This window comes from Ischnura elegans, chromosome 8, assembly GCF_921293095.1.
Source record: "Ischnura elegans chromosome 8, ioIscEleg1.1, whole genome shotgun sequence".
NCBI classification, from domain to species: Eukaryota; Metazoa; Arthropoda; class Insecta; order Odonata; family Coenagrionidae; genus Ischnura; species Ischnura elegans.
The window spans coordinates 23,772,035-23,795,590 of record NC_060253.1 but is presented as its reverse complement, the minus strand read 5'-3'; the positions used below and the strand labels follow the sequence as shown (position 1 = coordinate 23,795,590).

General features: G+C 39.0%; 1 protein-coding gene across 4 annotated transcripts in view; it reads right to left on the bottom strand.

Moving 5' to 3' along the window:
- Positions 1 to 764: 764 nt before the first annotated feature.
- The window catches only part of LOC124164375 (beta-1,3-glucan-binding protein-like), an 80,969-nt gene continuing 58,177 nt past the window's right edge, over positions 765 to 23,556 (bottom strand). The window contains exons 2-9 of one of the 4 annotated variants that reach the window (XM_046541682.1): positions 12,408 to 12,653; positions 9,787 to 10,052; positions 9,110 to 9,267; positions 8,553 to 8,716; positions 7,309 to 7,596; positions 5,783 to 5,940; positions 3,693 to 3,791; positions 765 to 1,262 (exon numbers count right to left, since the gene is read on the bottom strand). In XM_046541682.1, the coding sequence (XP_046397638.1) occupies positions 1,146 to 1,262; positions 3,693 to 3,791; positions 5,783 to 5,940; positions 7,309 to 7,596; positions 8,553 to 8,716; positions 9,110 to 9,267; positions 9,787 to 10,052; positions 12,408 to 12,653 (1,496 nt within the window). In that variant the 3' untranslated portion in view covers positions 765 to 1,145. The remainder of the gene's footprint in view (positions 1,263 to 3,692; positions 3,792 to 5,782; positions 5,941 to 7,308; positions 7,597 to 8,552; positions 8,717 to 9,109; positions 9,268 to 9,786; positions 10,053 to 12,407; positions 12,654 to 23,556) is intronic. The other 3 variants (XM_046541681.1, XM_046541679.1, XM_046541678.1) reach the window with 3 other exon arrangements.

Genomic DNA, 23,556 nt, shown 5'->3' with positions numbered 1-23,556 from the left:
CACCTATTTTTTTCCAAAAATGCCTGAGGTAAAATTAAAGGGGTGGACTACATTTATGTATTCAAATGCATTTTTTTAACTTTTCCCAAAACTGATGCCTCAAAATTAGGGGGGGGGGACTATATTCAGAGGGGGACTATATTCGGAGAAATACGTTAATATAATGTCAGAGGATAAGTGCCCTTGAATTTAGACGGAAGAGAGACAGATGAACAAGGCACATACGTGGAAGACACCACCATGAAAATGGCAACCACAATAATTATGAGGGCCAGACAATGCAGCCTGGTGCAACTGCTTTGCGCTTTCTTGAGGGCGTAGCTAGCATGCTGCAGGTGAGTGTGCCCAGTGGTGCAGCGAGGGGAGGGTTTTGGGGGTTAAAACCCCCCCCAGAGCTCAGAGAAATTTTTAAGTTTAATCCATTTTACTTAATTTGATAAATATTGCTCATAGAATAGTGTAAGGATTTACAAAATATCCCTCAGAAAGCTATCTTAAAATTCTGCAATTTATTAATCTCTCACCTACCGCTTATCCTGGTGGGTATTCCATACCCCCACACACCCAGGTATTAGTTGCACCTAAACCCCCCCCCAGCCTTAATTCCTAGCTGCGCCCCTGAGTGTGCCTTAGTGCTCTGCATTGTGAAGAAGTGAGCAATGCATTTGTAATATATCCCACAAACACCCTTGCGGTGGTACCCTGGGTTTATTCTGATGTAAATTTAAAAATAAGACTGAAAAAAGAGAAGAAGAACATTACAATTTTTGTTAGAAAAACACTATTTGTGTATTTTACTCTCCCTTAATGCCAATCTGCCAAAAGGCAATTTGATAATGATTATTGCACTCATGTTTAATTATCTTTCTTGAGGATGAGAGAGACTGTCCATTGCACTTATTTTGACACAAATCTGAAATCAAGACAATGAAAAAGTAGCCCTACGGCTATGTACACTCTTGCCAACATGTTAATGGGTTCACACACCATCGACACACGGCAGTACATAATACACTGTTCATACAAAGTTGATCGCAATGGTTGTCTTTAAATGCATAGACCAAAAACAATTGCAATCAATGTTGTGTGAACGGGGTTCAAGGCATAACGGCCGGTGTTTCGTTGTTCAGCTTGCTTCCTCTTCATTACAATGCCCAGACTCTCACGTAGTCCACCTGCAGCGCTGCGCTCTCTCCATTGTTGCTCTGGCTTCGCCACGTGCGGTGCCACACGTTCTTCTGACTCCAAAAGTCGAAGCTGGGCTGTAAATGAAGAAGGAATAGAATGAGATAACTTTCCGCAAGGCAAGATTGCAATTGGAGGCTGAATATTTCAAACGGGATGCCAAAAGAGTGGAATGGAACTGAAATCAAAACCAGTGGAATGCTGGTAGCTATGGTAACTACACACGACACATGGGAGGAGTTGAAGCCAAACGGAAGCCCATCCCAGCCCTTCAAATTTGCTGACTATCATGATGCTATTTTTGATAGGAAGACATGCAAAGCTCAATTGAAAGATGAGAGCATTTTTAGGAGCAAAATCTGCTGCATGTCATGCAAGTAATTTATCTTCCAAGTGGCATTACCAAATGAATTATTAGAGCTGAGAAAAAAATTCAAAGTGGCATGATTTCCCACATGGGTCATTCCTCAAACAAACGTTTGTCCCTTAGGGTCTCAGATTTTGATGAAATTTTCTGCATGGGTCTCCATGCCTCTCAAACTAAATATCTAAACCAAGACTGTTTTGCCAAAAAAAGGGCATTTGACCATATAATTCCCTCTATTTCATCACCAAATTGTCGTAGAGATCAGATTTATGGCTTATTTTAAAGATAGGACTTTACATAAGACAATAAATATGAAAATAATTCATTAAATGCTATTTCCTATTTTTGCTACATTTAAGTGTCTGAAATATTGTTAATTAACTTTTCTCTAATACCTCATCTCAGAATTGGCTCAAACTTTCATTTTATAATATAGTTGCATCTATCTATCTACAATTCCAAAAATAAAATTTAGTGGAAACTCATAAATGGATTATTAGAACATTTATATTTTTCTCCTGCACAAATTTCCAACTCCTCCATCATAAATACATACCATAAGCTTATAATGAATACAGCTCTTTGGATATGATAACTATTTTTATATCAAGTAAACTTGAAAATTATATCACACTAGTTGCTTTTCTCATCCAAATATTCAGTTCAGCTGAGTTATGGTTCATCAAAAGCTCATTGTTAGCTGTCCGTCGGGCACAATGGATATGACAGGCACAGTGCAATTGCTTTTTTCATATAGCAGCTGTTTGTTTTGACACACTATATGCAGCCTTTTGCTTTTGGCATTTATGCCGACAGATCAGTGGTGGATTATTTAGCATTGTTAACTAAAATAATGGCACAAACAAGCAAAATAAAAGCATTTTTATCTAAATAATTTAGCAAGAAATATGACGCTGATCTTATATATGTAATTCAAATGCTAAAATACATTACATATAATAATACTTTATAGCCTGAAGAGCACATGAAATCACACATTGCTGGATCAGTCGGGGGCCGTATGACAGTACCTACCGTATGTGTCTGAATATAGTCCCCCCTTTTTTTCCAAAAATGCCCATGGTAATTATAAAGGGGGGACTATATTCAAACGCATTTTTTTTTACTTTTCCTGAAACTGAAGCCTCAAAATTAGGGGAGGGGACTATATTCGGAGAAATACGGTATGTAAAAGGGTGTGTGGCGGCCGCACCTCCTGCCTAGCCGCCACACTGCTTGCCCGGAGGCAACATAAACCGCGCTCTCTCATCTTCATGTTCAAGAACGGTAACATGGAATATTCTGGAAGTGATCCGACAGAATAAATACTGCAGCCTTTTGGCCGGCAAGTTAGTCTTGTATTCGGAATGGATCAATAAAAATCGTCCCAAACTACTACATTGACTTCTCATTGCTAGCAGACAACCCCGATTCACAGCAAATAAGACATCATTTTAGTGTTTGTTTACACTGATAATGGTGCTTTTAACTTTAAAGGTGTACAACTGAGCCATGCTAAGAGTTAATAATGTTTGATGAAAAATGAAAAAGCAGGAGCAATTTCCACAATTTACATTTATTAATACTACCGGTTTCGCTTTTCAGCATCATCAGGTACAAAAATATCAAGTGCGTTACGCTTATATAGGAAAGGCAGGATGGGGGTGGTAAGGCGGGGGAAGGAGGGAGGGCGTGACTGTACACCGGCCTTTCCTATTTAAGCGTAGCGCACTTGATATTTTTGTACCTGATGATGCTGAAAAGCGAAACCGGTAGTATTAATAAATGTAAAATTGTGGAAATTGCTCATGCTTTTTCATTTTTCATTATGTCACGTTTCCACTCCATCTCGCCTAAAACCTCAGACTATATTAATAATGTTTTTCCACATCTGTCCCTGTCATGCACATGTCCTGAACTCAGCAATTACAAATATTGCGCCTGATGGAAGGTTAATAATATAGATAACAAACATTGGCAGCGTTGTTATTTTACATTTGAAGCTATTAATCATATTATTTTCATCGGGAGCAGTTATCACATCCATAGAGTTGTATGAAAAACCTAGGGTATGAAAAAATTTAAATACATAATTATGTAACAATTAACACGGCATAAAAAGCTATTGAAATATACTCACATTTGGAGAATTATTATTCCAGGGCTTTGCGGGTTGATTGACCGCATCGTCTGGGAAGTAAGCTATTCCACCAACAGCAACCCCGATGGATATATAAAACTAATATGGAAAGAAGATAGGAAAAGAAAATACATATAAGAATGCCACCAAACTTAAATTTAGATTATGTCAACTCTTCTTCCTAAAAATAAGACTCACAATGCACTACATTTATGAATATAAATTCACTTAAAAGGATACATAACTATGGTTGACTAGTACTTTTGGTGAAGCAAAACTTACTTTACACTTATGCTACCATCTTGAAATTTTCAGAGCATGCAGAGTTGGCCCTTGCCAACATTTTCCTAAATTTCTAGTTTAAAAAAATCTCAGATGCGATTATTAAAAATACAAAATGAATCTGAAAAATAATGTTGACAAAGGTCAACTCGGAATACTGTGGAAATTTTAAGATGATTATGCATGTGTTATGGAGCAATACATCATTAAAAAGACAAAATATTACACATCGAGAGTGAGATATGCATCACCTTAAATCCATCCAGAGTTGTTGATTTCACTGCAAGCGTGGCTTAGGAAAATGAATTTATAACTCAGGACACTTTTGGAAGTGTGTCCAAAATTAACAGTCAATATTTTCAGTTATTATTATTGTCATTACATGTTTTACAAATTTGAATACAAATTATGAACCTAGATTTTTATAATACTACCACTGTTTCACTAAATCACGTAGTCCTTCAAAAGTTAATAGTCGACTATTGACAATGTTCAAAATGATATTTATTTGCAAAATATTATTATAAAATAACTTAACTTCTTATTTCCAATCCAATTAATCTGGAGGCTCATGAAACTGCTGCGATTTTAAATAATGGATTTATTGCTTGTGTGATAAAAAAAAGCACTGAACTCTAAATAATGGAATACTGCTTCAGTGGAAAAATTTAATGATTGTTTATCTAACTGACCAAAGCTCCATAACATCATCCTCATCATTTTTAACAAAAAAGCAGTGGCAAGAAAAATTGCATAGTAATTGTCTCATATGTTTGAAGTAAGAAACTGGGAGAGTTCGGACCCTCTGTTCATGGGTTAATGGCATCCATGGATTTCTGGCTCATTTACTCAAACAAGGAGACCCTATTACACAGGGAAGAAGATCTTATGACGGTATAAACAACATCTCGCCGTGGTAGGCCCTTGGGCAAGGCCTATAAGTAGCAGAGAAGTGGAGATCCACTCACTGTGAGTTTGTGAAATCATGAAATTATCCCCAAAAATATCAGAGCCATCAATTTTTGACATGAATAGCTCAAGAAATAGAAAAGATGGATCTAAAAACAGATAAACGAGGATTTGTTTATTATTTAAACTGTATCACAATTGACAGCAAAATAATATGATCCTCCATTTAATTACATGGTATATTGTACAACTTTGAGATATTTTTCCCCATTCAATTTCATTCAAATGAGATAGCAACTAGGGAGATAAATTTCTCTGACCCTATACAAAGGTTTTTTCATACATCATGTAGAATTTTTCCCATTTAAAATACTTTGGAATAAAGCTCATACTACTACTTTAAAATACTAAAGTCCATATCGGTTGCATAGCAACCAATATTCCATTGCTTGAAGTTCGGTACTCCACTTAGCCCCATCAAATTAGCCCAAAAAATAGGGGTACCCTTGCATAAATTGCCAACAAGCTGAAAATTTGCATGAACCTCAAGGATACCACCCTAACGATATCATGAAAAGTCCCCAACAGTAAATCTTAGAGAAAAAAGTGAAATGACAATTCTGTAGATAATTTTCTGATCTACAATTTTGATCTGAGCAATTTTTATCATAAAAATAACCGTTTGGTCAAAAGATGCAAAAAAACTCATTTTTGAGACCTTTGACCTTGAATAAAATTTTTTGCACACACGGGATCGATGGGGACTTTTCAGGATTTCATTAGGGCGGTATACTTGAGGCTCATGCAAATTTTCAGCTTGTTGGCAATTTATGCAAGGGTCAACGTCTATTTTGACCGGGCTAACTTGCATAAATAGGTTTATATTCTACCACTCTTACCTCTTGGTCAAAGGGTGCAAGCTTGGTGCCGTATCTCCATGGGTTCTCTACACCAGGAACGCGGGTTTGGAAGTTGGCAAAGTTCCACAGTCCGCCAGACTTAACATTTGGTGTCACTCTCCCCAATTCACGGTCGTCCACACTGAACTTGATATAGTCTGAGGAAAAAGAAAAATAGAAAATTAAAAGACCCGATGAAAGTGGAAATTATTGTGCACTTGGAAAGACCACTTATTGTTAGAATAGAAATGAAAAACACTTCATTGTTCAGAGACAAAGTCCCTTTCTAGACAGCACAGTATCCCCCTTTACAAAATGTAATACATACCTCATTACTGGTACAGCATGTATTTTACCATTTATTTATGCTTGTTATACGATGGTAACATAGTTGTGCAAAATGAAATGTACTGCTTTAGTAATATTTACATTGTAATACCATTGAATTAACCCATTAAGTGGCAGCAGGCCAATCTATCAGCCTGAGAGGTATTCGTGAAGAATGCCATGGGCTAATCTATCATCTTGGGAATAATATTGAATTTCAATTAATATTGAAATTCAATATTATTCCCAAGTTTTTGAAGAAGACATAGCATCAAAGATGACAATTTTTTTGGAAATGTAAGTATAAGAAGTGAGAATTAAAAAAAAAGCATCAACACATACATTTTGATATTTTAACAGAATTCTGAAATTAGAAAATAAAATTAACAACTTCAGGCTTTAATTTGTGACACCTTTCCATCATACAATATAAAAGAATCGCACCTTTTTTTAAAATAACTGCTTATGTTCACTCAATATGAAACAATCAATGAGAAATCCATGTAGGGCGAATTGGTGCCAGCCGTCAGGGCCGCCCAGAGGCAGGGGCCACAGAGTTAAGGGGGCTATTTCTCTTATGGGGGAAGGGGACCCCACACCCAATCTCTACCCCGGGCCACAAGAAGTCTGTGGGTGGCCCTGCAAGCTATGCCTATGATGAACAGATGTTTAAAAAAATCTGATCTGAAGGAGTGACTCAAAAATTAATTTCATCATATGTTAAATTTGAATGAACAATTGATGAAGAATCTGTGTAAAGAGAATTGGTGCCAATCCATTCCATGCATGCAAAAAAGCCTATAGTATATAAATATATGTAATATTGTGGATTATAGTGATTAAAATATTATTATATGTACATGACCGGGGGCAGATCCAGGATTTCTTTCTGAGGGGGGGGGGGGGCACAAGCAAGGCCGTGTCTAGGATTTTGTTCTGGAGGGGGCATAAGGTTACCTTGTAATACAAAATGAACGCAATGATAATGGGACTTTATTAAAATCTTCCATATTTTTTAAGGTTCTGGGGGGGACATGTGCCCTATTGCTCCACCTAGATCCGCCTATGTACATGACCACAAAGTCAAAATCTGCTCAATTTGAAAATTTTAAAAAGTTAAAACAAAATCAGCTCAGATCATATGCTGAATCCATCATAATGTCGATCCCACAGTAAAGCAGGGGTTCTATGGTACACACCTGGAGTCCATTCCATCTGATAGTTGTGGAAATCAGCAGCGTATCCTGGCTCATCAGGTGTTGGTTGCACAGTGGCGAATCGCCCTGCAAGCAGAGGTGTGGTGGAGAGGCGTCCAGAGGGCATCTGGAAGGGTGCAAACTGCAGGCCAAGGTCCACACGGGAGTTGGCACCTATACGGCGGTTATCTGCGGACATCAAGTGCCCGTTGCCCCTCCCCTCAGCCAACACAATGATGCCAGAGGCAGGCCACGGACCGTAGTGGTTGTAGCGTGGAGCCAGCCAAATGCCTGTGATCAACAAATGTTGAATGTAAGAATAGAATACAAAAATATTAATAACTTCAGATTTTAATTAGTGACATTTTTCCATCATATAAATAAAAGTACATATTACACTTCATGAAATTCACTGCATGCATATGTTTAATCCACATGACCCAGGTTTTGTAACATTCTATCAAATATCTATTTCACATTTCTACATTAATATTTTGTAATATTTATCATGACACCACAGTGTGTCCATTTAACATATAAAGTGAACTTTATAAAATGAAATATTCCTATTTTCCTCTTTCATTAATCCTAGGATGTAGACCTCCTTTAAGATAAGGGAGATGCAGGATGAGTTGGAAACAGGAGTCGAAGTGATCAAATGATATCTGAATCAGTGAGGTTTGAATATGATCAGGCATTGATTAGCCAGTTAGTGAGAGGGCTACAGGCTCTAATGGATGCTTTAGACAAGCGTTGTGAGGAGTATGCCATGAGAATTAATCTCAAGAAGGTTATGCGGTTTTGTAAAGCATTTAGAGTCTGAAAGTGACAGGGAAGAGCTGACAAAAGCATTGTTATGCAATAGTTAAAATAAGGGGTAGTGAAGAGTCTGATCTGGAGTGCAGCACTTTATGGTTCCAGCCCTATTTCTTCTATATTTATAGGGCTTTATTTACCCGGCTGTGTGCCAAATTAATTGTGCCACAAACTCAAAGCATATCTTAAACATTAGGTCTTTGGCGCTATCTTCACCCTGGAAAACTGGCTTTCAGAAAATACTCTTCCAGTCCTATAGTGTTCTACTACACAATACCATAATCTTTCACTGCAACTTTGCACTCCGATAATAATACTTTTCCTGATAACTAATCTAAATAAGTTTGGGAATCATTCCTCATCTTTTTGGGGAGTTCGGTAGCTATAATCATCCCTCAATAGAGAGTGATTGGGTACTCATAAATACTCACCAGTGTGTATCCAGTCTCCCGTTGGCATTTTAGCTCGGATCTCCACTTTGCCATACTTGAAGGAGAATGAATTGTGAGTGCGGATCCTAGCAGACTGTACTGGGTTCAGGATGCTCGCACCAAAGGCACGCTTGTAGCAACCGTGGTTGTAATGGTTTGTACACCTTGAGTTGTGGGGGGAAAAAGAGCGATTTAACTCAACTATCAAATTACCCTACTGCATAATTACAATAACGTAATGTGCACTTAGATACCAAAAGCATATTACAAAAATACCCAAAGAAATTGTTCTACTAGTCCATATTTCTTTAATCAACTATTTTTTGAAAAACACTATTCAGTCAATATGTATAGTCATTCACACATAGCACTCAAATTTGAAATTGGAATAGAAATATTAATATATGAACACAAAGCACTCAAATTTGGAATTGAAATAGAAATGGTTATACATTACAACGCTAAAATCACGTTTTATTAATTCAACCTGTAGTCAAGAAAAGAATTGAACCGCTGGTTTTTTATCCTTAAAAATGGGAGAAAAAATCTGTGGTTACTTTTCCCCAGGTTCACCGCTCTGGAGGCTGAGTTCTCTGGCAAAGAGGAAGTAGTCGTTCCCAAGACGGTCAGCCGTCAGCGTTGGTTTGATGACCAGCATGTTATTCCTCACATAGCTGTTGGTCCGGTTGTTGTCATACAGCTGGAACTCCCAGTTCTGGCGAGAAGAATTTTAAGTATGATTATGAAGAAGATAGAATATGTTTCTTGTGATGTGAAGAGAAAAATAGAGCAAATTCTGCCCAAATGCCCTCTTATTTTAAGCAGCCACCTCCATGTGTGGTCAATTTTCCCTGGAATGGAACACATTCTCTATTTGAGCAAATTAAATTGTACAGTTCTACTATTTGCGTGATCTTCTCAGGTCAGGCACTGGGAAATGGCTTTGGTAGGGGAGACTGGGGGGACAGGGCACTCCCAAAAGGCTCTTGGCCCCCCAAATTTGATAAATTGAAATTGTGGAGCCCATACTTTTGCTTTCAATGAAATCGATAAAATTTCAATTTCAATGGTCCCTTCCATTACGATGTAAAGAGGTTTTACTATATTATGTATTATATTTATTGGTGAGGGGAGGGAGGCATAAGAGGTGGGGGGCCAGCAAACTGATCTTTGCCTCCCCTGATAAAACTCCTAGTTCCGGCCCTGAGGATAAGCAAGGGTCATCATATCCTACCCTTCCGCCTGAGAGCGTTATCTCGTGCTGCCACTTCCTCAGGTCAAACTCCTTGAAGTTCTCCTCGAAGATGAGTCTTCCCTTGCAGGCTGGGGTGCCATTCACGGTGGTGACTGACCTGGGGCAGTTTGCTGGGGGTGCAGGGGTCACACCCCCTCCAGCACCCCCACCACCAGTGTTTGTACCACCTCCTGCAGGAGTTCCAGGTGGAGACGTGGGCCTCACTCCACTATTAGGGATTGGTCGGTTTGTATCCGGGTCAAACACTGAAGAGGACAGTGGAGAACATAGATTACTAGCAGGCAACCAGAGTTGCTTGGGAAGGATAGTACCAAGAGAAGTGGGAAACTGTACATGGAATTTATGGTCATACGGCAGGATTTTTAGTTAAAGGCACAAAGCAAGAATGATAATGGTATACATACATTGCTCGCGCAATGCGGCCTGAAGTTGGCTCAGAAGAAGTGTGCGTGAGGATGTGTGCCCCAGGTTATGATAAAGTGAAGGATACCTTCTACGGAATACGGTTTATTTCGCGTGCGACTTGCAGGGTAGTGCACGCCGAAACTCCGCGTCCACACGCTCCCGGCTTTCGTTGAACACTGCCTGACACCCACGCCATCGGCAAGGGCATGGATGCTAGGGTTTGATGGTTACTGACCCTTAAGTAATGGCACTGCCCTCACTCCAAAAGGGTGTGAGTCAGGTCCCCTTGGTGAAGACCATGAGAAAGGGGCCGAATGGGACTCGGCTGGTCCTTGGAAAGCCCCGAGGGCGACGACACTCGCCGAAGGGGAGGGGGGAAATACCCAACATATATATACAAAAGCAAACAATGGAAAAAACGATTTCTGTTTACCGCCCATGGGATCAGCTTACACCCCTCTCCACAACCTTGATCGTTATGCGTGTCCGTGCATGTGAAGATCAAAAAACAACGCGTGATAGCATACCCCAGCAGAAAGGTTTGCACCGAGATGATTAATGCATAGTTAATTGTAGAATCCTTTGAGTTATGTTTTCTCTTTGAATGTGTCAAGATAAGTGCCTACCAGGCACGATTTCCAACCATAGAAGTTGTATTACGTGGCGTAACAAACGGTAATGAGAAAATGATACAAAGAAAGCATTGGACATGACAGGGGTGGATTCAGGATTTGTTTCTGAGGGGGACACAGGCAAGGCCGTGTCCAGGATTTTGTTCTGGGGGGGCACAAGGATACCTCGTAATACAAAAACGAACGCAATGATAATGGGACTTTATTAAAACCTTCCATATTTTTTAAGGTTATGAGGGGGGCACGTGCCCCCCCCCTAGATCTGCCTATAGACACAACCTGAAGTAGTACTAGAGGCTTTGTTAACATGAGATGCACCTACATACTAACTTTGGTTGCAATCTGTGCAGTCGTATGGAAATGCATAGTGGACAGACAAAGAGACATCCTCTCTTATATACATAGATATCTTAATACATACAGTGCGGACACATACAGTGCATACACTCTGTGCTCTGTCGGTAGCGCCGGGAGTCCTTCCTATGCCTCCGTACGTTACTAATATCCACTTCCGAGTCTTCTAATTGTGTGTATGGCCTCCAGCAAGCTTCCCTCTTTCGAACCATGTGTGCTGTTTTTAAAAAGCAGCATTTGAACGGAAGTAATGGTGTGGAAACCTCCACTGGCGCAGCGAGGGGGGTTTTTGGGGATAAAACCCCCCCCCCCCAGAGCTCAGAGAAATTTTTAAGTTCAATCCATTTTACTTAATTTGATTGATATTACAAACAGAATAGTGTAATGATTAATAAAATATCCCTCAGAAACCTGTAAAACTCACCATTTTCAACCATTCATCTTAAAATTCTGCAATTTATTAATCTCGCACCTACCGCTTATCCTGGTGGGTATACCGTACCCCCACAAAACCCCGGTATTAGTTGCACCTAAGCCCCCCCCCCAGCCTAATTTCCCCTGGAAACCTTCCTCTATTTTTCTTTCTTATTTTAACCGCCGATTTAGACGACTTTAATGAAAATTGGAGGTTGTTCAAGAGCTCAAAAAGCAATTTTAATAGATTTCTTACATCAACAAAATGACCACTCATTGGAGTCTAATTATAGTCACATTGGGTCAAAATTTACTTTGTTTTAACATATGAGCAACTGCTTTTGAGGGATAACATATTTTAGTATGGAATAAAGCTGAGTAATCTCCACTAAACACCACGCAGGATTCCCACGAGCTAATCAGAGTGCACGACCAATCAGCTCACTAACTTTTTGGTCCTGCACACCTCATTGCCCTACATAGTACTAGAGTCAAGGAGTAGTAGAGCCATTTCCTGTAGGCAACACTGGCAGAATTTGAATTTTTCACAAAAGAAAAAAGTATTCTGAGTGTGTGCATGATAAGGTCATGAGCTTTTATAAATTTGCCATTGGAATAAATTCCATGAAATATGCATACACTTTAAACAAAAAAGTATGAATGAATAACAAAAAAGCATGACCTACTCATAAAAAAATTCAAAATTCCTTTTTTTCTGAGTAGTCTCACTGATTACTGAATAACCTCCATGTGGATGAATTTTCACATCGTAGAAGGAGAAGTACGCCAACTTACACTGTGGGACAGTCCAAACATTATCCGGTGACCATTTTCTGAGTCCTTTGTACTCCACCGAGTACCAGTAATGCACCTGGTCACCAACTTTCAAGCTGGTGCTGGAGTCGAGGTATATCCAGTAGTCCTTCCCATCTCCAAGTTTCCGCTTCGTCTTAATGTCTTTGTTTATAGTTTCAATTTGTGTCCCTGAAAGTTCTGTGTTGATGCTGGCATGGAACTCAAACCCGTGTACCCCTGGCGTGTCTATCAAGAGAGAAAACAATAATAAATAATTTAGATACATTACAATTAAAGACCTTTAGACCCAAGCAACACTACCTACGAGATACCAATCTTTAATTGAAATACGAGAGTAACATATCTAATAGGGTTTTGAGCACTGGACACTGAAATTGGGGTCCATTAATAAGATCTGAAATTGGAATTCATTGGAAGCGTTCGCTAGGTTCATGGGCAGTGTTTTGAGGGTGGATCCCCTTTCCCAACAACTTAAATGGTAATTTGTCCAAAAAAATAGTACGAAACCTGCAAATTCAAGGAGAATCAGAACAAAAACATCAAAATTTGAAATAAATTATTTTAGGCATAGAGTGTAGGTACTGAAAATACTGTTTTCAGAGGCTGATTTAAACGAATTTTCCAGGGAGTGCCCCTGGGAACCCCCCCCTCATTTCACCGGGTAATATTCCATAGACCCTGGCAGGATTGCTGTCCCCCTCCCCCCCAGCATGAAACTCTAAACTCCGCCCATGGCTAGTTGGATGGGATGCTATGACTAAAAACAAATCTTCACCATTCAGCCATTCTCTCGGGTGTCTAAAACAGGAGACTTGAAAGTTACCACCCCATTTTCGAGAATCGGCGACGTCACGTGAGTTAAGGTTTATTCATTCCTCCAGGGAGAACATCGGAGAATTAATCCTTCGCAGCAAAATTAATTAAAAAATGGCAAAGCTGGGAATCCCGCCATTTTTGAAACACAAATTAATTTTGAGCGTCAGTTTCCTGATGCATGAGTGGATATTTCTGTACCACGAGTACTTTTGCATCTGTCTAAATTAAGGGCTACATTACAGTGCTGGTTAAAGTCATATATAGCTAAATAAAGAACATAAACAGCAAGGGCGGACTGGTTACCAAAAGGGGACCAGCGGCAACATGGTAAAAGAACCCCAAAAGGGATTTAAAAAAAATAGTAAAAGCTTGGAAGCGCGCGCAGTTGGAGTTAAAATACGGAAAAAAGAGCGCGATGGGACCCCAGTCTCGGATATATCTTGAAAATTATAATGTAATGAGTGTTGAAGAGTTGTCGAAAGATGGATTGGCCGCCACCACCGCGTGTTCTTTCAATTTACAGTTCACGTACTTATTGAATCCAAGGAAAATGGAAGGTGCTGAAAAATCCCAGGGCTTCGTCCGGAGCCCCGTAAACCTTAGGATTTCAACGGTAATTTCTCATGGTAATTCATGTATTTATTTTATTCATGTATTCATTTATTGTATATTACAATTTCAATTTATTTACCCGCGCAGGTTAAATTTCATGACAGAGGGGACCCTGAAAACGGGCCACCCGCTTCGCATGCGATGACTTAATACGTTCCGGACGGATGACGAAGATTCTCGTCATTTAGGAGCGTCAACCTGAACAATTTTAAAGCGTACAATACGTATTCGTTAGTACACTTTCAGTTGCTGTTCGTTATTCGTAATGAATTGATACATATATAAAGTTTGATTGGGTAAAGTTATATTCTAAACATTAGCTTATTAACATTGTTTAAACCAAAGGCATTACGCCCTAATAGGCGCATATTTCCCAGAATCGGCGTTCCTAGGAATATAAATATCCCGGTATTAAGCTTCCTGTAAGTGAAAAGGGGAGGCTGAAAATAAATGGAATAGAAGCTAGCTGAGTAGGATCCATAACTTATACTGAGAGTATAAATCCATAGTTGAATGGGCCGGTAACAAATACGTCAGTAGACTCCTATGAAAAAAGGGATTCGTTATACTTAAAACATCGGAATAATGGCAAGCTGTTTTAACGATGAAATGCTTAGGAAGAGCCCCGCCGGCTAGTGAGAACGTTGCCGGCAAATAAGGAAGTTTGTATGCCCATCCTCTCTCGAGAAAGCTGCCAGCAGAAGGCGCAGGTAATACTTCTCGGGAGGATCGGGTTCAGCCCACACCTAAAACAATCTCAGAAAGAAAAAGTTGTCCTGGATGAGGACATAAAACTCTCGATAGACGTGAACGAAGTCAACTTATACGATGGATAGCAAATAAAATAAAATACCCATATAAATAATGCGTTCAACCTTAAAGGGACGCTAAACTGCATCTCGACTGGCAAGATTTTCTGAGGTGTGAGAACCTTTCATATTGAGAATGAATCGGTCAGTGGCGTGTAAACAAAACAAACCATATGAGGAACATACAAAAGGTCGGTATGTAACTGAGAAGCGGTGACGAGCACGGCAAGAGTTCGTGACGTCATAAACTTATTTTAGAAATGGTTAAGGCCCTCTATTTTATGAAAAACTTTTAAAAAATGATTAAAACTTAGGCTGCCAGCACGAAAGTTTTACGCTTCATGGGCAGATCCTTGTTATAATAACCTCTCTTTATAAAGTGTAAAAACTTGCCCCAAGTATTTTCGCTGATTGTGAGACAAAAGTTTTCGTATTCGAATTTCAGTTGATTATTGGTGAGGTTTTTCACGGTTATTCCTGAACATACAAGATAATTGCATAAGTTTAATCAAGTGAAGGCAGTTTTGAAGAAACAAATACGATAATTTACCGTAGGGATGTGTCAGCGGAAGATACAGTATTCTTAAACCTGCGGTGGCGTTCATGGAAGAACTTAGCGAGACACGAGGATAAATCAACGGAAAAACTAGTGTATGGTTTGGTCGATTTTGGATAAGCGAGAAATTTTCAGAGACTGCAGTGTCATTGTCTTTTCTATCATATTTTACTTCCGTTTTTGCTTATTAACTGCGATAAACAAGGGAACTACATAGAGATAGCCCCAACCTATCCCATTAGAGGCTTGATATACGCAGCCATAGGCGAATTTAGACGGGGGGCACGTGTCCCCCCATACGCTTAGAAAATAGACAAAATTTTTAATACAGTTATCATTACATTCGTTTTGTGTATTACGGAACCTCAATCATTTAATTTCATATTAATAACTTTTATATTAAAATAAAGAGATTATTTCTTTCAGTAATTGTTATATCTTGCTTTTAATGTAAATTATGAGAAGATCGTTTGCCTGTTAGGCTCTTCTGCCCTCCCCCCAGAAAAAATCCTTGATCAGCCCCTGTATGCAGCCACTTCGCTTGCTTTACATTGACGTGGCATTGCCAATTTCCCCGTAAACAGCACATTAAAAGGCCTTTACAACCTTTTCAACATTAATGATACACAAAACAAAACATACATGCCCTGGATAGGGACCACCCACCCAGGAGGGACACGAACCCACGATCTTCGGTTTGGCAGGCAAAGGCTTTACCCCAGAACCACCGAGGCCAGCTATTATGGAACATATTTTCTGTGACACCATCAAGTTGTTTTTTTATGTTATATATGATGGGTTCATGACAGGGGCGGATCCAGTATTTCTTTCTTGGGGGGGCACAAGAAAGGCCGTATCCAGGATTTTGTTCTGGGGGGGGGGGGGGCACAAGGATACCTCCTAATACAAAACGAACGCAATTATAATGGGACCGTATTAAAAATCTTGTATATTTTTAAGGGTCTGGGGGGGGGGGGCACGTGCCTCCGTACCCCCCCTAGATCCGCCTATGATTCATGACACGAAGAAATATCGTTTCAAATGAGTTCGAAATGAATTTCTCTGTTTAGAAGAACCGCGATCATAATGACCACATCGGTCACGATCCATTCCTAAATTCCGATCTGTGTTAAAACCTATATATTTGTTATTTGATATTGAATATTTCACTGTATTTTCAGTAACATCTTCTTAAGCCTTGCTATAATCCTCAAAGCCGAACACTTACTGTTTGTATCGCTGTTGTTGTATTTTTGTCAAAATGCTATTTATCTGTTTAATATTTTGTTAGAGCGGAGCGTTATATGTATCTTGTATTCATTTTCTCTCACAGGTTTTACCTAGAGCATAATAAATATTCATTCAAACGATCGGTCTCGGTCACCCGGGGCATGGGTTAATTCAAGTTGAATTTACAAGAGGAGTCCCTCAAGTGTCACCATCAGATACCGTTCAAATATTGCTAGGTGATAGGAAATGGATACTCCTGAGGTGAAGATTTTTCTACAAGCCGTCAACGCTCCATACTTATCGAGATATTAGCGACGGAAAGTAACAGGAAAACACCTAAATTTATGCAACCCACACCACAAACAATAGCCCCTTATATCTGGGATCTTATTGCTGGGATGAAGACAGCAGACGGCGCACTGTTGTGTTGTGTGTTGCATAAATTTAAGAGTTTTCCTGTTGCTTTCAACGCAAATATCTCGAGAAGTTTTGAGTATTTTCGGCTGAAACGAAAACAGCACCTCATGAGTATCCATTTCCTATCGCCTAGCAAAATTTGAACGAGATCTGGTGGTGACACTTGAGGGACTTCCCTTGTTAGTCGCTTAGCGGCCGGTCTCTATGATTGGCACGCCGCGGCGTGATGCTATGCTTACCGGTCACTGTGATCGGCGTGGCGGTCAGCGTGTTAATAACCCCTCGAATGAAAATACACTATTACAGGAGCGAATCCAGGATGTTTTCGGGGTGGGGGGCACAATGGTCAGACAGGCTAACGATATTCTTATACTTGATATTAAAGACAATATAAAACAATTACAGTACTAAATTTTCTCTTTATTTTAACATGAAAGTTATTAATATTAAATTAAATGATTGAGGTTCCATAATATACAAAACAAAACGAAAGTAATCATAACCGTATAAATAATTTTGTCTACTTTATAAGCGTCTGGGGGGCGCACGTGCCCCCTCCCTAAATCCACCTATGCACTATCCAAAAGTTGAGGGCAAATGGATCTCTATATGCGCTCATAGCCGCGTTACGACGTTTTTGAAACCCGATAATAAGCGAACGAAATGGCAACAAAAATAAAAGCTTCCATGGGACTGATTTCTCCTATAAGTAATCCACTTTGTTTATACGTGATTGTGTGTGGTCTTCCAACTAATGAGTTCGAGAATGCGGTTCAGCGTTGCGGCTTAACTTTGTGGAACCACGAGATAGGAAAATAAAATTCACTTTGTACGATCGATCCACTCTACTGACAATTATCCCCCACGATTTCGACTCTTTTTTACGGTAAAAATTCATAAAATTTAATTCCTTAAATCAGAGGGTGAGAAGCCAAGGGGTACAAACACTTTTTTTCTAGACAGGGTTAGGTACAGAAAATTATAGAAAAAATGTACAAAAACTTGGTGTCCAAGGGATACGATAAGTCTCCGTTCAGGGCTGACATCGAGAGGAAAATCAAATGCACTGCAAAATATCTAGTCGATTTAGATTGTTTTCTTTACCTCGTTTCTGTACCTAACTCTCTGAAAAAAATCACTTGTACCACTTGGCTTCTCACCCATTCAAATGGTCTAAAATCAGTTGGGTCATAGAGGTCTACGGAAATGCCTCCTAGTGCCCCATTCAACCAATCTCCGAGTCTTAAGGCCTGGTTACACGATACATTAACACGTACGGGTTAATGTCTAAATGTATGAACGCGAGAATGAACGCCAAAATGCACCGTGCAACCACCCAACTTGTGCGAATGCATGAACGGAAAATAGAACCTGTTCTAATTTGGTTCATGCATTCGTACATGTACAAAAATCATTCACGCAAACGTACATTAACTTGTACGTGGTAATGTACCGTGTAACCAGGCCTTTATCGATAGAGTAGGAATCAGTCATGGCGAGGAAACGTTATCTCGTCGCTGCTGTCTTCGACAAAGAGATTTGCGCTCCGTCTCTTCATAGTTGACCCTCGCACTCCCAAAAGAGTGACCTCTACCGCACCGAGTACGACGGTGACCTCAACGACCCCTTTCCGAATTCGGCTGTAGTGTGGTGTGTACAGAACAGCTTTTTTTCAAGCACAAACTGCCTCGTAACTGCGGAAATCTCAGAGTAAACATACTCAAGAGAACACTAGATGGCGGTTCAGAGGCTTGTCCAAAATAAAACCTGTTCATGATTTGTTTCATGCGTTCGTACATGTTACGTTCCGGTCCACAAAAATCATTCACGCAAACAGACATTAACTCGTACATGGGGTAATGTAGCGTGTAACCAGGTCTCAAAAGAAATAACAATTACAATAAAAATAAACAACATGAAAACAACAAGAATCATCGTAGACAGCTAACCATGCCATTACGCGATGTCATATTTGTCATTTAAATATTTTGGTCGGATGCAGAGTACGCGAGAACCCCTCTTGTTTAACTGTAATTTGAGGCGGACACTTAGGCCGTCGTAAAACGTCACTACAGCGTTTTTGAAGCTCAAGAGAGCGAATTACTTTCTTTCTCACGGTCGTAATGAGTCTTTTTTCGCGACTTATTACGTTCTAAAAAGTCAGGCTATAATCTCAGAATATCCTGGGTAACTTGAGGGAATCTTTGCTAAAAATTTCCCGTAGGGACCCAAAATGTAAAATTTTTGCCTCAGTTTTTTGTTGTACAATTGAATTTAAAATCACTCCTCAATAAACTCATTGTGGAAGAAAATAAAAGAACCAGTTGATGCTTTAAAACCTACTTTCACCTGATCGTGTAATAAAAGGACTGCATGGGATCGAACTCATTTTTATCGACAGTGATGTGGATGCATACAGGATCTTGCCGAACTTAAGGCCTGTTTACACGGTAAATTAATCCGTATGTTTAAATCAATGCACGCGAGAATGAACACGAAAATGTACCGTTTAACCACTCAATTTGTGCGAATGCATGCACAGAAAATAGAACCCGTTCTAATTTGGTTCATGAATTCGTACATGTTCCGTTCCGGTCCACAAAAATCAATCATGCAAACAGACATTAACTCGTACGTGTTAATGTATCGTATAAACAGGCCTTTATACAGCGAATTGCCTAGAGGAATAAAAAAATACCTCAGCATTTTTTTCATGGTAAAATTTTCATATTCAGATAAAGGAAAATATAGACAAGGGTTTACACTATCTATTCCGAACGTAACCAAGTGATATAATCAGTTTTGAACGGGTAGTGCGCCAAGAAAATAGACTGCAATAGTTGGAGAGACACGGTCCCACGATTGGAGGAGGCAGTTTAAAATTACAAGACGTCGCTTCATATTCCAGATCTTTGAGACAATGGCCATTTGATACACTGTATTCGTATTTTCGACCATCGAGGGAATTTGTAAATATTTTTTTGCGGTTCCAATGATGTAATTATGTGATGGTCCTCACAAGAAGCATCTAAGGCTACCAGGAAAATGCCTCGCGGAGGTTTTATTCTGTTTTGAATTCGAAGGACGTGATGTCTTCAAGGACGTAATTTTCAAGTTAATTCAGTTTTGCGATGGGATCGAAGAGTTAAGCCGAACAATATTTAGCTTTTACATTATGAGATGCTGCGCACAATGTCTTAGAGGAAATCTGTGTATACTTACTGCTGAAAATTCCCATTGCTATTCTCAGAAAAAACTCCTAGGGAAGTGACATGGATTTTCGTTTAAAAAACAGTCTTAACGGCATTTTTTACACATGAAGTCATCAGAGACGTCATTTCAGTCTTGAACTAAGAGTTGACTACCTGAACTACGTATATCGCGGGCATATCTGGGGATGTATTTTCAGGGATGCCGGCTTACAAAAAATATTGGGGGGCCCAAACCGGGGATCTTGCCCCGGGAAATTTTATAAGTAGTGAGTTTTAAGTTTTTTAAGCATTTTAGAGGAGTCAATGATGATCAAAATTAGAACCCTGATAACTCGAATCTCGATATCTGGACACTACGGGGAAAATCAAAAAGCCTGAAATATTTTTTCCTCACACCCATAACGAATTTTAGAGGGGGCTCGGGCATAGCCACCTAGAATACAAGGCCTGTTCACTGCTTTGTGACGTCACTCAGAGAAGTGCCAGGGAAGTTGCTACGGTACTCGGACGGGAAGTCGTCCTTCGCTGGGCATTCAGCTGTTTCCAGCCAATAGAACGCCAACTTTTACCTAAATTATTGCTCATGAACTTGCCTTTGCCGTGAATAGTGTAATAATTATATAGCCGTCCAGTTAATTGGCGTATTTGAATCACATAAAATAAATTACAAGAGTGAATCTTTAGCGATGGGAACTGAAACCAACTACTATCGGCGCAATAAAGGTAGAACGTTGAACTTAAGCATTTCTATGAAATTCTGCCGAGGCTCCATAGTGTTGTGTCATATATACTATGTTATACTATGAGTCTCACTTGTCAGAGTTACTGAGCAAGGCATATCTTCTCAGGATATTTTGTTTCTCTCTACTAACACTCCGAATTCATTTACCCATTTGGCGCTACACAAATTAGAAAAGAATTTGTTAGTTGTCTTCTCTTTAGGACAGACATATGTTTATGCTTTACCATCTACAGTATGTTTTGCGGAAGACGCACGCGATAGCATCAGTTCCTAACTTCACCTTGCACGAGTGGTTCCGTACTTTCCAGGGTGGGTTGAATTCAAATTAGCGAGTGTTTTCCGTGTGGGTTTAATAAAGCCAGGTTTCATTTTCATTGGTTTTACTTTTATCCGTCTTCGGACCAAGGCCCTTCCGAAGAAACAAGTGAGTACTTTAAAAGATTGTCTGAAAATAATTTAATATGAAGAAAAGCATCTGGGAATGATGAGCGTGAATATTGGAGAACGTCTCGGGCTGTCAGCAAGCACATGACGGTAGGGGTGGCGTTAAAGCGAGCTACCTGGTGAAAACAATAAGTGGGATGAAGCCGAGGCTCAGGTGGGCGTGCCGCTGACGATTAACGCAATATTGTTCACGCTTTACACATTGCCTAGATTACATGAAAAATATATTATTAGACAGGAAAATTACAAATAATTGCCAATTTTAGGCCTATGTGATCCATCTCACAACCAATCACGGCGCCAGCGAAAGCGTTTGTTTTAGGCATTAAATGAACATTACTCTCGTGAATACGTGTACTGGAAATGGCGTTTCATGGATAAGAATTTATACATCAGAGAGAAATCAATAATAGCAGGGTGAATATCGAGTGGAGAGCAAACATTTTTAGCGAGGTTGCGTGTTCCTCTAGGATATTTAAAAGAGAATCAACAATATGATCTAAGTGCCTCGATGAAATACTAGTATTCCTGTAATTGGCTGAAATCTTGTTGTGAATCCTATAACGAATATCACAATTACTCGCCAAAATCCTAGGTTTCCTGGGACAAAGGCAACCTAGCCAAACATTCCCGCATCGATCGTTTTCACGCATTCATCGTTTTTTTCGTCCATTCCCCTGAAAAATGACAGATCGAGGTTCCACTGTATTTTATTTATCTAAATCACCATTGTGCTCAATATTCAAATCTTATCAATAAAAAAGTCAGGGTAAATAAAAGAGGAAAAATATAAAACAAGATAACATACAGTTGTCCTCAATATTTCAAACAAGCAGAGCATTTACATTTATGTACATCATTCACAGTAGGAGGTAATTTTGAGTGATGACTAAAAATATTTTATCGTGACACCACTTGAACACAATAACATTGTCGAATGTTTCACCATAGTAAACATTTTTTAAAAAGAGAGAGATTAAAGAGAAACCGATCTCAAGCAAATATAGGATATTAAAAGAATATATAAGGAAATTCAGGCATTATTTTTATAAAATTATCACAACTAACTAGACAAAATAAACTTGCATTGGCTCTCCGAATTTTAAAGGAATTTTTGAGTAATCATTAATTTTTATTACATTCACTAACAAAAAGGGTAAAATAGTGTTTTATCGAAATACAATTCCTCTGATTCTTTCGCTGGAAAAGTTAATGACGATGCACTTGAAATCAAAGCAAAGAATTCCTTTAAAACAATTCCCAAGTTGATGATTGAAAAATACAAGTACATTTCAAAGTATTTCCCGCATGACTTTCAATGCTTTTGGGAATCGTAAGAGCTATTTAGCACAAAATATTAAACTATTAACTGATCCGGCGAACTTCGTACTGCCTAACAATCAATGAACTTACAGTTCAGTTACACCATTTATAAACCAAGAGCGGCTGAGCTATTTTAATCATATTTGATTTATTACAATAAAAGAAGAATACAATTTCAACAAAACTACCTAAATGAGTATCAAAATTGCTTGTCAAAAAGACATTTTCTTTATTGAATCTACATAGGGTGAATCTGAGCACGTTTACGCGGATTATTTTCAATGAATTTCTAACGTTTTAATTGAAGAAATTTAGGGAATTGTGGTTTTATAAATCAGTTAATGAAATAAAAATTACACGCATTTAGTTGTTAGCTATTTGTGTTATTAACCGTAAAAAATGTTTTTAGGCCTAAGTACCCAGTCAGCACACAGAAGTATATAATATGTATTATTTACTTTGAGCCAAAGTAAATCTTAAGTAAATGATACGTATTGCTTTGATATTGAATACATCAATAATACGTCTATATGTCCCACTTTATTTTGTAAATAATACGTATTACTAATACGTCAATTTACGTAAATGATATACATAAATAATACGTCAATGATATATGTATCTGGAATGTAAATTTTCATCCAACAGCATTGCCTAGATCTCCACATAATATCCGAAGTTGCCGCCAAATGCCATCTATGTAATATCCTTTTGTATATTACCTAATATCCAATTTTCATCCAATAATATTGCATGAATATCCAAAAAGTATCGAAATTAGCAAAACTAAAACTAAAAACTCTGTTCTGGTGGCAGTATGTATTTAGTGCAATCATGGAAGTACTAGTGCATCCATTGAGTCATTTAGTGTGAGGGACAGCTTCAGCATTTTGAGGCGTTTACATGCATTTGAGAACATCCTGTCTAGGAAGTAGAGAGAGCCTTCATCAACATAATGTAACATGCT